This window comes from Podarcis muralis, chromosome 12 (genome assembly GCF_964188315.1).
Source record: "Podarcis muralis chromosome 12, rPodMur119.hap1.1, whole genome shotgun sequence".
NCBI classification, from domain to species: domain Eukaryota; kingdom Metazoa; phylum Chordata; class Lepidosauria; order Squamata; family Lacertidae; genus Podarcis; species Podarcis muralis.
In genome coordinates, this window is record NC_135666.1 from 1,221,698 (window position 1) to 1,238,025 (window position 16,328).

Sequence of the window (16,328 nt, forward strand, 5' to 3'; positions counted from 1 at the left end):
AATGTTCTATCTGGGACGGTTTTGGACCCTCCTTCTCTGGGTTTTTTAAACAGAGGTTGAGTGGTCATCTGCCAATGTTTCTTTAGCTGTGATTCCTGCATTGCAGGAGGCGGGACTAGAAGACCCTGGGTGTCCCTTCCAAGGCTACAGTTCTGCGATGTAACCAGGGCTATTTTTCTAGAAAAAGAGGTGCTGGAACTCACCATGAAGGCCTCCCTTGTTTCGTATAATGGCAATGGCGCCCACCTGAGGGGTCAGAACTGAGATCTGGTGAGTTCTAGCTGGAAAAAAAGCCCTGGATGTAACTAAAGATAAGGAAGCAATGAGTGATAAAAAAAAAACCTATTTAGAGAGTTTAGAGAGAAGATGGACTGGATTTTCAATTAATGGTCCTCTTTGTTTTAAACTGTGTTTTGTTGATTGTTGTTTTTTAAAAAACCTATGAATCTGCCATTCCTGTCTTGCTGTGCTGGCCTGGTTTATGCTGTTCTGTTAGTTTTTAATATTTTAGATACTGGTGTTTGCTACTTAAAATTTGTTTTATATTTGTTGTTAATATTTTAGATATTGATGTTTCCTATTCAAACAATTCTTTACGCATGTTGTGAGAAGCTTTGAGAAAACTGTGTTTAGAAAGGCAGAAATCTCTGAAATAAATGAAATGAACTCCCCGCTCTCTGGGTTGGGCTGAGGGCAGAGACTGACCCATTCCAGGCCCCCTTCTTTGTCCAGGAGCTCTCTCAGTCTCTGGCTCTCTCCATCTTACTCTGAGATTTTTGGGAAGCATCCTCCCCCCTGGGCCTGCACCCTCGGTGGGAGCCAGCCCCTAGGTACGCCCCTGGCCTTGGAGGAGGTGTGGGTCACCCCCCAACTGCAGCCGCTGCCACCTCCCCTGTTGGAGGCATCAAACTGGGCAGGCGGAAGGAAGGAAGGGCTTCTCAGCACAGAGTTCAAGTGATGGGCTTCCAAAGGACGCTTTGGCCAAGCTGTGGGGGTGGAGAAGGCCATCTTTGAGGTACAGGAGCCGTCTCCTAGGGGGCGAGATCCCTTCACCCCCCCCCCATAAAATATCTGAGGGGGCTGAGCCCCCAAAGTTGATGGGCATTGCCATTAAAATGGTGTGCACGTGCCACATCTTGTGGTTGGTTATGCAGGGCGCCCCCCATATTTGATTCAGGTTGGCGCCCCTGCCAGGGGGAGGGGGCCGGCGAAGGCTAGGAGCCACGTTGTCTCGGCTCCCCCTTCGGAAGCCCCGCCGCGAGGGGAGAGCTGCTTCCCGAGAGGCCCCCGTGGGAAAAGGCTGCCGGACTGGGGCTGATCCATCCGAGGTTGCCCCCCAGGGCTCCTCGCCCCGACGGCCTGCCCGTTGCCAGCCGCGCTCCTGCCCCGGGACCCCCGCCCGGCCCCCTCCGAGGGTCCCCGCAAGGCGGGCGAGGGCCACGCGCGGCTCCCCCCGACGGCGCGGCCGCGCGCCTTACATAAGCGCTGGGCGGGCTTGCGCAGGCGGCTCCTTCCCTCGCCGGCCCCGCATCCCTGCATCCCTCCTCCCCCTCGGCCGCCCTCCTCCTTCCTGCCTTCCTCCTTCCCTCCTTCCTTCCTTCCCTCCGTCCGGGGGCGGTGCCAGCCCGGCGCTGACGCGGGAGGAGGAGCGGGGGCGGCTGCGTGACGCGGGGCCGCCGCCGCCGCTGCTTCTGCTGCTTGTGCTGCTGGCGGGGCCGCCGGCCGGAGAGGAGGAGGAGGAGGAGGAGGAGGAGGAGGAGGAGGACCAGCCGCCGCCGAGCAGCGCCGGGAGCCGCCATGCAGCGCCGGGAGCCCGCAGCCCCGGACGCCGCCGCCGCCCCGCGCCGCTGAGCCGCCCCGCCGCCGCGCCTCGCCCGCCGCCCCGTCGAGCCTCGTCCGCCGCCCCCTCGCCGTTGTCCTCCTCCCCGTCTTCGTCGTCCTCCTGCTCCTCCCGCGCCGGCCATGAACTTCCAGGGCGGGCCGGGCGGGCAGGGCGGCGGGCCGGGCTCGCAGCAGAGCCTGGCGGCGCCGGGGGGCCCGTCGGGCCAGTCGGGCGCGGGCGGCTCGCCCTCGCCGCAGTTCGGCCTGTCCAACTCGGCGGCCATCCGCGCCGAGATCGGGCGCTTCGAGTCGGTGCACCCCAACATCTACGCCATCTACGACCTGGTCGAGCGCGTCGACGACCTGGCGCTGCAGAGCCAGATCCGCGAGCACGTCATCTCCATCGAGGGTGAGACCCCCGGCGGGGCGGGGGGGCAGGGGGCTCCTGCGGCGGCGAGGAGGGGCGGCGGCCTGCGCGGGGGGAGGTCGAGGGGTGGGGCGGGATGCTCTGGGAAGGATGCGGCCGAAGGGGCTGTGCAGCGCCCGCCTTGCCGGAGGAGCCGCCTCCGCCTCCTCCGCCCGGGGGGGGGGGGCTGTTATGTGTGCATCTCTCTCTCCTGCAGCAGAAAATGGAGCTCCCGATGGGGGGGGGGGAGGTTTTATTGGCTCTGCAGAGAGGCTGTGATTAATCCCTTGCCAAATGTCACTCTTTTCTTTCCTCCTTTCCTTCCTTCCTTCCTTCCGTTCTCTCTTCTTGCATCCCCCCTCTCCTCACCACGTGCTTTGGCACTTGGCAGAGTTTGTTGGCACTTTGCAAGGGACCCTGGTTTTGGGTGCGGGGAGGGGGAGAAAGGAGACCCTCCTTGGCCTCCTCGCACAAAGCCAGCCTCTCTTGCGCCAGGTTTCCTGGGTGGCGCTGTGCCCCCCCCCTCCACACCCCATGCCTGTGGCTGCCCTTGGCTTTGCCCTTCCTGGCCAGAGAGGGGAACCCCCTCCCCCGCGCACTGGCAAATGTTGATGCTGCCAGATGCGCCCCAAAGGGATGGAGGGTTGTTGGCCAGCTGGGGGGTCTGGAGAACCTCCAGGGTTGGGCAGTGGAGCCTGGTGTGCAAAGCAGCTCATTCTGAACCCCAGGAAGGCCCCCCCAAAAACAGGTGGGCAGCCCCCAAATCATCCACCTTCCAGCAAAGGGGTCCTGGGCTTGGGAGGTTGACTGGGCACTGTAGTTACAGGCAAGGACTGGGGGGCAGCTTGTGAGGAGGGCCCCAAACACCCCCAAGGAAGCAAAGGCTGCCCGCCCCCTGCTTCTCCTGCCTGGTAAATTCTGCGATGAACCTGGCTTCTGTTATAGAGATGCCCTCTGCACGAGCATAGAGGCACTGTTTTCATGCCGGCGCTCTGAGGCTGAACCTCCAGTGCCAGAGACCCAGCGGGTGTTCTCTGGAAGGGTTCTGGGCCTGGAGTGCCCAGGCCGGAGAGCCATTCTGCCTTTGGTTGGGGTCAGGGTGTGAAAGCATCCCTCTGGGGCAGACCCTGGGGGTGGGGGCTCAGTGCCATGGCGACGGTGGTGGTGATGGCAGCACCCTCCATTTCCCTTGGTTTTTGCTGGTGGCTCCGTCTCTCTGCGCAGGAGGCGCTTCTGCGTGGCACTGCCTGCGCCCATTGCTGTTGTTCTGTGTGGTCGGGGGGCTCTGGGGGCAGAGCTCTGGGGGGAGCCATGCCAGCTGTTCTGCTTGCACCCCATTTCTCTCTCCCTTGCTAAGAAGGGCAGCCTGGGGGAGTGGAAGCTGTCAGGCAGGGAAGGTGGGTGGCACCTCCCGCGCCCGACCTGGGCGTGGAAGGGCTCAGAAAGCCTTGCCCTGAGGCAGCGCAGCACCTGCGCTCTGCTGGCAGGTTGGCAAACCTGTAGCACCACCTCCCCACCTGTGCTGCTTGGCAGGAGCTCTCGGGGAGCCTCAAAGGACGGAAACGATTCCGGGTGAGAGATTGGCGTGGGACAAAGGGCGGGGGGTGGGGTGAGAGAGAGGGTGGTTTCTGGGAAGGGCCACCTGCATCCGGGGAGCCTGGGGTATATTTGGGGGGACCCCTGTGAAGAGAACGGCAGAGTCTGGACTGTTCCTGAGCATCCCTGGGCAGAAGAAGAAGGAAAGAGACATGCAGAAGCTGGCAGGATGAGAGGGAGGGAGGTTGCTGCTGCAGGGAATGGAAGCTACACAGGGAGCTTCTGCTGATGATCCATCAGGGCAGCGGGATTTCTGCCTCCCGCTACTATCTGGGAGCTGGTAAAAAGGTAAAGGGACCCCTGACCATTAGGTCCAGTCACGGATGACTCTGGGGTTGTGGCGCTCATCTCGCTTTACTGGCCGAGGGAGCCGACGTTTGTCCGCAGACAGCTTCCAGGTCCTGTGGCCAGCAGGACTGAGCTGCTTCTGGCGAACCAGAGCAGCGCTGGGAGCTGGTCGGAGCCTCAAAAGTATGTCCACTCTGCTGCCAGGGGCAGGATGGGGCCTTGGCGGCAGCAGGACAAACCAGGGAGATTTCCTCTTTTCTTCTACTCTCTTCATGCCTTCTGTCTGTCTGTGGCCTGGCACTCCTTGCTTGGTAGGAAGGGAGGAGCCTTGCAGGAGCCCCCCCCCCCTGAAAGGGCTACGTGGGAGACACCTGGGACTGCGGTGGCATCACTGGTTTTGGAGGCGGGGATCTTGTCAAGGCCTGGAAATACCAGGTCAACCCACAGGTGCCACAGCCTTATGCCAAGGACTCGTCCAGCTCTGGCCTTCGATGCCGGAAGTCCAGGGGTGAGGGTGGTGGTGAACCCTGCACCCATCCTGTATCCTTCTGTGGGCGTCCTTTTCCCTTCCAGACTCTCTACGTGGCCTCCAGGTGCAGCCAAGGGCACTCCTCAAAGGCAGCCTCCTTGGGTGTTCTGGGTCTGTGTTCGAAATCTGCCAGGCGCATTTTGCACCTGGCTCCTGGCCACTGGCAACCAAGTGAAGGTGCCTGAGTTCCAGGAGGGTGCCTGATGTCTCCACCATCTGGAGGTGCATGACTGCACCTTGGATCCTCACTGTTTTCACACACTAGCAACACATCCTGTGGAATTCTATCCATTCTATTTTATCTGCACAATCAGAATGAATTTCAGGAACGAAAATGCTTTTTCCGTGAAGCCTGAGCAGAAGAAGAGAGCAATGTTATCGTGAATTGTTGCGGCTTGTCTTTGCTTTCCCCAGCCTAGCTCACACTTGGCGAAGAATATCTCTATGTTATGAATGATCTGTGTAACCCTTAAGAAAAAGAGGTCGGGAGAGGCCAATATATATGTCGATTGTCCCTGGATCAAGGGACTTTCCTTCTTTAAGTTCTCAAAGCTCTTCACCCAACTCAACCTTGTCATATGAACTAGCTGGATGTTCAAGCACACTCAATCCCTCATTTGGAAAATGAAGCCATCTTGCCCCAAAATGGCAAGTAGACATTCTCTTTTGGTGACGGTAACCTTGGTTCTCAGGTGCCATCAGGCACCTAGCTGATATATTTGAGTTTCTAAGACTGGTCTGACCATGTTTAGATTGCTGTAGCCCAGATTTGGGGGGCACCTCAGCAGCTGGCTGGTCAAGTCCCCGGTGGCCCCGTTGGGGAGGCTGGGTCCTGAAGCCGGTGACTTGCCTGACCCACGTGGTCCTCAGCCTTTAGGAATTGCCTTCCTTTGGCCTTGCCACTCGCTGGACACTGGCTGGGTACCCCCAGGACCTGAAAAGCCCTGGCATTGCTACCTGTGCCATACCTGTTCACTAGGTGTGTGCCAGTGGTGATCAGGCCAGGAGGACCTCCAAGGAGCCCTGCAGGTGGGCCGGATCAAATTCCTTAAGTTGACTACAAGTTGCTTGAAGGAAGATTTTCTCTTGCCAGTTCTGGATCTCCGTTTCGTTGGCGGCTCACGAAGCTGCATTGTGAGACAGGAAGAAAAACCTTGCACTGTGCCTAATTTTATAAACATCCATCTTGTCGCTTCTTGTTCACCTTTTTTGGTAAACGGAAAATCCCCCAATGCTGCAACTTTTCCCCAGAGGGGAGTTTCTGAATCCCCCTCTCCATCATTTTCAGAACCTTCTCCAGCTGTGCGATATCCTCTTGGAGGAGAGGCGAACAGAACGGGGCGCAGGCCTCCCAAATCGCATTATAGATGGCATGATGGCAGTTTTATTTCCAGTTCCTTTCTTAATGATCTCTAGCGTGGGGGATTTGGTGCTTCCAGTTTCACCTCACTGTTCACCCGACTCCAGACAAGTTAAAAAGCTCATGCCCTAATTCTGCTCTTTCTGAGGGTGCTTTCCACATCCCTCTGTGGGGAGCAGCCCCATTTGTCTCTGCTCCCCACTTCCAGTTCTCTAGCCAGCTTCTGATTCAAAAAGAGGAGGACCTCTCCTCTCGCCCCACGACCATCCAGCTTCCTCTGGAGTCTTTAGCAAAGATCTCCATTAACTAGGGGCCATTCTGATAGGTCAGCATCAACGTGTAGCTCCCAATAACTGGCTTGCCTTTCTTTCGTTTATCCTGGGTTCTTCCTGCATTGCAGGGGTTGGACTAGATGGCCCTTGGGGTCCTTTCCAATTCTGAGGTTCTCTGATTCTTGTTAGGACTTGTTGAGGTGACCGTGCCCTGTCAGCATCAGGGGGAGAAGGTCTCAGTGCCGTTGTGGTCTCACATTTCCCCTAAGAGCTTCTTCTCTGGGAAAGAGACACCATAATGGAAAGTGAGTTTCTTCGCCTGATCCATGTTTCCAACATAAAGGATGATACTTTCTGGTCTTCTTGTGGCGCCTCTTAGGAGTCCTATTTTGCTTAGTCATTAACTGGATACAGTTTCCCCTTCAGTTGATACAAAATGAGACATTCTTGCTTTTAGTCCACCTGTGTTCCTATGGATCAAGGAAAGGGGCTCTTACAGAACTTTTAAGCCGCTCTTTCAAATACAGTATATAATTTGGCAAAACTGCACAAATGGCCAGTGTTTCGTTTGCTTCTCTGTTTTGTTCCCGCTGGCGAAAGATGAATCCACACAGCTAAAACTTCTGGCTTTGTAGTTTAATCTTCCTAAGATCTCATTTGAATTAAATATACAGTGGGCGCTTGGGTCGTGAATGTGATCCATGCAGGAGGCATGTTCGCAACCCGCAGCACCGCGTCTGCGCATGCGCGGGTTGTGATTCGGCGCTTCTGCACATGTGCAAAGCGCAATTTAGTGCTTCTGCGCATGCGTGACCGCCGAAACCCAGAAGTAACCCGTTCCAGTACTTCCGGGTTCGGCACGGTTCGCAACCTGAAAACACGCAACCTGAAGTGTCTGTAACCCGAGGTATGACTGTATTTGATATATTGCTATGTGTGTGATAGGCAATTTTGTATCACAGTGAAGCTCTGGCAGAAGTTGCTTCCTTCCCTTCTGCAATTTTGGGCTGGGGGGGGGGAGAGCAAGGCTTGCAAGGGGGTCCTGCTCTGCCTGGGGCCCAGAAACAGGTTCTGTGCCCTTTCCCATTTAAGGGACTCTTAACTCTGAGCTAACCCTGGGAAAGGGAATCATATAATTGTAGAACTGCAGAGTTGGAAGGGACCCCAGGGGTCCTCTAGTCCACCCCCCCCCCAATGATGCAGGAATCTCAGCTCAAGCATCCCTGACGGATGGCCAGCCAAGCTCTGCTTAAAAACCTGCCAGGAAGGAGAGTCCATTCTGCCACTGAATGGCTCTTTCCGCCAGAAAGTCCTTCCAGGTGTTTAGCCCGAATCTCCTTTCTTGTACTTTGAATCCAGGCAGCAGAAAACCAGCTTGTTCCACCTTCACTGGAGGGACACTCAAGTCTGGATTTGCAAAGGAAAGCTTGGCTTGGAACAAATTGCCTTTTGCTTGGTGCCAGACAGGGGGCAACTGGCTTAGTGGTCAACTCTGCTCTTCTCCACCCCCCCCAAAAGTGTATTGTGGGCAAAGGGCTGGTTTTATACACACACACACACACACACACACACACACACACACACACACACACATATATATATATATATATATATATATATATATATATATATATATATATATATAATACACAGTCCCCATGGCCTCCCCATTCCATTCCAGATTTGTGGGTTGTGCCCCTTTGCCTGGGCTGCACAGTTTGTTTGGGCTGTTTGGGGGGTCTCTGAAGAACCCCGGACTTTGGAGTCCTGGAGGGGGGGGGGAGAACTGAAGTCTGGGGTGGTCCGGCAGTGCGGCAGGGAGGCGGCTCTGATTCCTGCAATGGCAGGGGTTAGACTAGATGTCTCTTGGAGTTCCCTTCCACCGCTACAATTCTATGATTCTGTGGGTCGCTCCCAGCCCCACCCTCTCCTTGGGGCTCTTACAGCTAGGGTACGAAACGCCCCACATTTTTCTTCTGGGTTTTCTGTGGCTTTTGCTGTGCTTGGATCCTGCGGCAGCTGCCTTGTGTTTGTGGCTCAAGAGCTCCACTGACCCACAGGCAGCTCTGGGGGGCTGGAGTGTGGCAGATTCCTGGGCGTTGGCCTCTCTCTTGCAATTTGTCTTGTGCCGGAGGCGGCAAGTGTTCTGGGGGTGGGGACAGGCACCCGCCCGTCTTCTGTGGCTCTGTCAAAGACAAGCTTCTAGTCTTCCCTTCCTTCCTTCCACCCTCCCACATGTTTCTTGGCCACTCAGCCTTACCCATTTTTTGTGGGGTGGGCGGGCACTGGCAACTCCCTCGTATCTCTTTTCCTAATCTCATAGGTCACCATTTATTGTCGAACGAGCACCATAGTATTATTATTCATTATTATTTATTAAATCTGTGTACCACCCTTCATCCGAAGACCACAGGGCGATTCACAAATGCAAAGTGAGAACCCAAAATGCATCATGAGAACAAGAGCAAAAGCAAACCCCTTGCCCCCCCTCCCAGAAACAGATTTAAAAGACCATAGAATGTTAACCGGCCAAGGCCTGGTTACAGAGAAATGTTTTCACCTGGTGCCTAAAGAGATGTAATGGGGGTGCTAGGCGAGCCTCCCTGGGGAGAGCATCCCACAGACGGGGAGCCACTGCAGAGAAGGCCCCGTTCTCGTGTTGCCACCCTCTGGACTTCACATGGAGGAGGCACATGAAGGAGGGCCTTGGAAGGTGATCTCAGGGTCCGGGTAGGTTCATATGGAGAGAGGTGGTCATTGCGGTCCTGAGCCATTTAAGGCTTTATAGGTCAAAACCAGCACTTTGAATTGGGCCCAGAAACTAATCGGTAACCAGTGCAGTCGGACCAGAATTGGTGTAATATGCTCAGACCGTCTTGCTCCACTGAGCAACCTGGCAGCTGAAGTTTCCGAGGCAGAGGCAGCCCTACATAGAACGCATTGCAGCAATCTAGTAACCTTGAGGATACCAGAACATAGAGAACAGTAGTTAGGCTCTCCCTGTCCAGATAGGGGCATAGCTGGGCCACCAGTGAAGCTGATGGGCCACTCTGGGCCACTGAGGCCACCTGAGCCTCAAGCGACAGCAAAGGATCCAGGAGGATCCCCGGGCTACAAACCTGCTCCTCCAGAGGAAACGTATCCCCATCAAGAGCAGGCCACCTCCCAGCCATCTGGTCTGAGGAACCACCCACTAACAGCCTCAGTCGTCTCTGGATTGAGCTTCAGTTTGTGGCTCTCATCCAGTCCATTACTGAGGCAAGACTGCCAGCACTTCCACAGCCTCACCTGCAGGTGTCAAGGAGAAGCAGAGTTGTGTGTCATCAGTATATTTCTGACAATGTACCCCAAACCTCAGAATAACACAACTCAGTGGTCTCATGTACCGGTAGATGTTAAACAGTATATAGGGGATAGAATTGAGTCCTCAAAAACCCCACATTGAAGGCTCCATGGGGCCGAAGAACACCCCCCAAGCATCACCCTCTGGGAACAAACCGTCTGAGTAGGACCGGAACCACCACAAAGCGGTTCCACCCACCCCTAGTCCAAAAGGACCCCATGGCTGATGGAATTGAAAGCCGCTGAGCGGTCGAGGAGAATTAACAGGGGCACATTTCCCCCCCTCTCTCCCAACAGAGGTCATCATGCAGGGAGACCAAAGCAGTTTCTGTGCTCAAACCAGGCCTAAACGTCGATTGAAACGGATCCAGAAAACCCGCTTCCTCCCAGAGCGCCTGGATCTGGTCTGCGACCACCCGCTCCAGAACCTAAGAATAGTAATTTAGGGGGTTCGCTTGGTTTTGCCGTTTGGTTTCCAAGCAACAGAAGACATTTCTGTCACGTTTTCAAAGATTCTTTCCTCTCAAACCAGGGGGGGGGCGGTGCGAGGAGGGAGCTGCCGTCTGCTATCTGGGCTGCCAGGGGGTGGGGAGTGGGGGCTGCTTGGGGCTTCAGCACCCCTCTTCCTGGCAGCTGCCTCTGCTGGTCTTGAGTGCGAGTCCTTTGGGCTTACGGTCTTGCTCACGGGGCTAAATCCTGCACATCTGCCTGACCGTAAGAACCATTACTGCCTTGCAATGGAGGCCCAGGTTCAGAAGGACATTCGCCCTCTGCCCACATGTGGGGGCCACCTTTCCCCTTCCCCACCCACCCATGGCACTCCCTGTGGCACTCTGGTGCCGTGGTGCCTGCCACCACGTAGCTTGTGTGAAGCAGACACACCCCGACACTGGCGCGGCTGCTGCCTTAGAAAAATAGAATTCTGGAGGTGGAGGGACCCCAGGGGTCATCTAGCCTAGCCCCCTGCAATGAATGCAGAAATCTTTTTGCCCACAACCCTGAGATTAAGAGTCTATGGGTCCGCCTCTCCTGGTCTGCCCCACGGAGGACCTTAAGGTCCACAAATGACAACACTTTGGAGGTCCCATGTCACAAGGTGGTTAGATTGGTCTCAACTAGGGCCAGGGCCTTTTCAGTACTGGCCCCGACTTGGTGGAACGTTCTATCAGAAGAGACCAGGGCCCTGCGGGACTTGACATCTTTCGGCAGGGCCTGCATGTCAGAGCTGTTCTCCCTGGCCTTTGGTTTGGACTCAGTCTGACCCTTATGTTTCCCTCCCCTTATGGTTTTGATCTATGGGCTACTTTTAAAATGAGGCTGAATTTTAAATGGCATTTTAACCTGTATTTTAAATCCACGCCCCTTATTATGTTTTTACTGTGATTTTATTGGTGTTAGCCGCCCTGAGCCCGGGGAGGGCGGGGTATAAATAAAATTTATTATTGTGCTCCAGCAACTGAGCTCCCTCTGCTTGGCTTCAGGCGACTCTGCCGTGTGAGGCAGGGCTGATGCCACCCTCTCCAACTCCCCTCCTGCCAGGGAAGCCAAGGAGAGCCCGGCAGATGGGCAGATGGTGCCAGTCCTGTTGCACACAGAAAGAGCACCTGGCACCCCTGAGTTTGCCTCGGCCCAGGTGCTTCTGGGTGGGCATCTTGCCATGCTGTGCCACCCTGGCCCATCCCTTGGGCTGGTCGCTGGGGCAGCTGAGCAGGGAGAGGCACGTGCACAAGATGTGATGCCCAGGGGGCTGCCCGATGCCAGGCAGGTGGGTGGAACTTTGCCTCCCTCCAGCAGATTCCCCATTGCAGGTGACGGGGCCAAACTCTGCCCAAGAGATTGGGGTGGGTGTGTTTGTGGTGGGGTCTGTGTGTCTGAGGGCATGGTTGCTCAGCCGGGAGGATTTGATTTAAGTCAAATCGATTTAAATCACTAGTCAGTAAGACTTGATTTAAACCATCATTTTTTTACAGAAAGACTCATTCTTGCTGGTATAATCTTAATGTTTGCAACCAGATGAAGGTTTCATTTTTGGAATAATAAATTTTCAGAGTAGTTTTTACAGTTATATAAAAAAATACAGATTTGGTTATACTATTAGAAATACATAGACAGACAATTGTGAAATTATTGTGAGGTTTAATAAGTTAACTGCTTATATTTGGACAACTTTTCTGCTGTACTTTAATGGAAGGAGAAGAATAATCATTTCCTTAGTAACAATTTAAACTATATATTTAACTAAAACAAAAACATTAGAACCTATGTATCCATGTTTGTTAACTGATGTGGTTAAACAATTTTTAAAAACAAACAAACAAAAACCTTAGACTGAGTTTTAGCACACATGAAAAACTTAAAACAAAACCTTATTTCCTGATGAATAGCCTTTGGACTATAATGTAATTTAAATAGAAAACTATCTTTAGAAAGGTTTTCCTCCAAAAGCATTTTATTTTAAAAATCCAATTTAAATTTTAAAAAATCATTGATTAAATTTGTTCAAAAACCATTGATTTTTATCCACCCTGTTGCTCAGTTATTTGGGGTCTTGCAGGCTCCCCCAAACCCTGTTGTTTGAAAATGTTACTGCACTGAACCTGTTGTGGCTCCGTGATTCCTACCCCCCCCCCAAATGCTAAGAAGTTGGGAACTTGCCCGCTCCCAGCCTGAAAGCACCCCCAAATCAAAGTTGCCATATAGAATCGTAGAAATTGGGGGGATCCCAAAGGTCATCTGCTCCAACCCTCTGCAATGCATGAAGCACAGCCAAAAGTGGGCTGGGGGTGTGTGTGTGTGTCCCCCATCTGCAAATAATGTGATTTTCAATATGGATCTCAATTTTATGCCTGTCTGTAACTTGTCAAAGGAATGAAGACTTGGCAGGAGAGGTTTGCCTTACGAGAGAGAGCTCAGCTCTAAGAATCAGGGAACTGGGGTGTTTTGAGAGGGGATTGATGCTTTTGAATTCTGGTGCTGGAGGAGACTCTGGAGAGTCCCACGGACTGCAAGAAGATCCAACCTCTCCATTCGGAAGGAAATCAGCCCTGAGTGCTCCCTGGAAGGACAGATCCTGAAGCTGAGGCTCCAAGACTTTGGCCACCTCCTGAGAAGAGAAGAGTCCCTGGAACAGACCCTGATGTTGGGAAAGATGGAGGGCACAAGGAGAAGGGGACGACAGAGGACGAGATGGTGGGACAGTGTTCTCAAAGCTACAAACATGAGTTTGACCAAACTGTGGGAGGCAGTGGAAGACAGGAGGGCCTGGCGTGCTCTGGTCCAGGGGGTCACGAAGAGGCAGACACGACTAAACGACTAAACAACAACAAGAGAGGGGATTTTTGGTGGTGGATTTTTACAAAAAGGGAGCCTTGTTTCAGAGAGAGAACTGGAAGAGGGAGTGGCGGCTGTCAGGGCTCCAGGATGCAACACCAAATACAATGTTGAGCTGGTTACAAATGGAATCGCGGAGGCAACAATTTGAGTTTCCTGAAAAATGCAGAAGTCCTTTGGCTGGCGAGGGGCAATGGGAGGTTGCTGCATGCTTCTCCCATCTTCCCCGCCTCGTCCCCACAGCAGTCCTGCGAGGCAGGCCAGGCTGGAAAAGGGGGCTGGCTGAAGCCCACTTGGGGTGGGCGGGCTTCCTGCCTTCCCTGGGGGTCCCACTTCTTCCAGGCTCCCTTTCCGCCTCTGCTCCATGGGGCGGTCGAAGGGCTCCTGCTTTGATGAAAGGGCCTGAGCTGCCCGTTGTCACTGCCCTCCAGGCCTTGGCAAGCCAGGGGGCAGCTGCTTCCCTCCCCTCCGGCAGCTGGGGTGGGGGTGGGGGCGGAAGGCTGGAGCTGGACGAGGAATCTCTGCCCTCTGACTCACAGGCTGGCACTGCCCTCGGCCGCCGTTTCGTCCAGGCTGCCTGGCATGCTCTGTGGCTGCCACTGAATGCCAGTGCTGTCAGAAAGTTCTTCCTTTTCTCCCAACCAGATGCCTCAAATGGAAATCACCATCAGGATTTGAACTCAAGTCCAATGCTGTCCCCTCCTGGGGTTTCCAGCAACTGGGATTCAGAATCCTTGCTGCCTCTGACTGTGGAGGCAGAACAGAGCCAGCTATTGATATCTGTATCCATGAATTCCTCTAATATTCTCTTAAAGCTACCCCTATCTCTTGTGGGAGGGAGTTCCACAGGTTAACTTTATTGCACCCACCCTGAATCTCCTCATTCAACATCACTGAAGGTCCACAAGTTCTCCACGCTTTACAATACAGTCATACCTTGGTTTTCTAACGTTTTGGCTCCCGAACGCCGCAAACCCGGAAGTGAGTGTTCCGGTTTGCCAACTAGTTTTGGAAGCCGACTGTCTGATGGGGCTTCCGCGGCTTCCGATTGGCTGCAGGAGTTTCCTGCAGCCAATCAGAAGCCGTGCTTTGGTTTCCAAATGTTTTGGAAGTCGAACGGACTTCTGGAACGGATTCTGTTCAGCTTCCAAGGTACGACTGTAATTTATTGGAGTTGTGGGTTTGAGCCCCTCATTGAGCAAAAGATTCCTGCATGGCGGGGGGCTGGACTAGATTACCCTGTGTGGTCCCTTCCAACTCTCCAGTTCTATGATTCTAACATGTCACTTCTCACGAGCCTCTTCTCTGAACTGAAAAGTCCGAAACTCTGCAACATTTCTTTCTAAGGGAGTCGCTCCCTCCCCTCAATTATTTGGGTGGCCCTTTTCTGAACATTTTCAAACTCTACAATATTATAGTATTATTCCAAATGTGGTTGCGCCCTGGATTTGTATAAGGGGAACATGATACTGGCCATCTGGTCCTACCCCCTGCAATGCAAAAATCACAGCTGAAAGCTCCTCCCTTTCAGGATCTGGCAATAAAGAGATGAATCTCAATTTTAAGCCTGTACAAAAATAGGGAAAAGGAAGGGGGAGTATTGGAATAATAATAATAATAATAATAATAATAATAATAATAATAATAATAATATTTTTCTATACCCTGCCCATCTGGCTGGGTTTCCCCAGCCATTCTGGGCGGCTTCCAACACAATATTAAAATACAATATTAAAAAGATGTTCACCTTCAGAAAGACAGTGACGTGGCTCTCAGAAGTAGGAGACAGAGGTGTTTGGAGAGAGGAGTCAGCATCTGGGTGATCAGCTGTGAGTTTTGTATTGCACGGGGTTGGACTAGATGATCCTTGGGTCCCTTCTGGCCCTGAAGTTCAATGATTCTTTGAGTTCTTTGGAGTCCCCCCAATGGATTCTGCCAAGCTGCCGAATTTCTTGAGGTTTCCTCCTAGGAGTGCCCTTCTGGGCATGTCTTGCCCACCTCCCTGGCACTGCCTGCCTGACCCTGCCTGTCTCAGAGCAGCCTCGGCAGGCAGGAAGTTCTGCGGGCAGTGCCAGGAAGTTGTTGGGCTGCGCAGGTGGTTGGGCGGCTTCTTGCGGCTTCCGCTTGGGTTTCCCCAGTGGTGGCTCCCTGGGGGGGGGGCGGAGGACGGGCGCGGCTGCCACCTTCCGGGGACTCCTCCCTCCCTCTTCCTTCCTTGGCTATGTGTGGACAAAGGCAATACAAGGAGAGCCTTCAGCTGGATCCGGCCAGTGAACCCTCCAGCCTCTTCTCACAGCAGCCAACCAAATGCCTCCAAATGGGAGCCTTTCCCCACTCTTGTTCTCTGCCATTTCAAGGTAGACTGGCTCTGTCCATGGAGGCTCGATTTGGGAATCCAAGGAGAGCCTGCTGCATCAGAGCAGTGGCCAGCCAGACACCCCAAGGTAGAGAGGAACGTAAGAGCTGTCTCCCATCCCACAATTTCCAGCAACTGGGGTTCTCCCCCCCCCAATACATATATTTATTTGGTTTTTCAGATTAAAACTTTACAGTCACATCAAACATATAAATAAAGAGTCCCAGGAATCTCCCAGAATTCCCTCCTCCTCCCCTTTGTGGGTCCTGTTGTTGTTGTTGAGTCATTCAGTCGTGTCCGACTCTTCGTGACCCCCTGGACCAGAGCATGCCAGGCCCTCCTGTCTTCCACTACTTCCCGCAGTTTGGTCAGACTCATGCTGGTAGCTTCGAGAACACTGTCCAACTATCTCATCCTTCTCCTTGTGCCCTCCATCTTTCCCAACATCAGGGTCTTTTCCAGGGAGTCTTCTCTTCTCATGAGGTAGCCAAAGTATTGGAGCCTCAGCTTCACGATCTGTCCTTCTAGTGAGCACTCAGGGCTGATTTCCTTCAGAATGGAGAGGTTTGATCTTCTTGCAGTCCATGGGACTCTCAAGAGTCTTCTCCAGCACCAGAATTCAAAAGCATCAATTCTTCGGCAATCAGCCTTCTTTGTGGTCCAGCTCTCACTTCCATACATCACTACTGGGAAAACCAGAGCTTTAACTATGCGGACCATTGTTGGCAAGGTGATGTCTCTGCTTTTTAAGATGCTGTCTAGGTTTGTCATTGCGTGGGTCCTACTGTTAATCATTTCCTCCTGCATCCAAATCTTTTACCTCTCCATTGTGTCCAAAATTCACCTTTAAACTACGGGTGGTATTCCAATCCTACTAAAGGTTTTAACTGTTTGCAGTGGTTTTTATGATAGGTTATAAATTTTCCCCATTCCTTATTGAAATTTTGGTCTTCCTGATTTCTGATTCTTCCGGTCATTTTGGCCATTTTGGCATAATTCATCCACTTGATCTGCCTGCCTTCTCTGGA

General features: G+C 53.4%; 1 protein-coding gene across 2 annotated transcripts in view; it reads left to right on the top strand.

Annotated features, from left to right (window-relative positions):
• Positions 1-1,843: 1,843 nt before the first annotated feature.
• AGAP3 (ArfGAP with GTPase domain, ankyrin repeat and PH domain 3) overlaps positions 1,844-16,328 on the top strand; it is a 99,788-nt gene continuing 85,303 nt past the window's right edge. The window contains exon 1 of one of the 2 annotated variants that reach the window (XM_028750313.2): positions 1,844-2,230. In XM_028750313.2, the coding sequence (XP_028606146.1) occupies positions 1,963-2,230 (268 nt within the window). In that variant the 5' untranslated portion in view covers positions 1,844-1,962. The remainder of the gene's footprint in view (positions 2,231-16,328) is intronic. The other variant, XM_028750311.2, reaches the window with a different exon arrangement.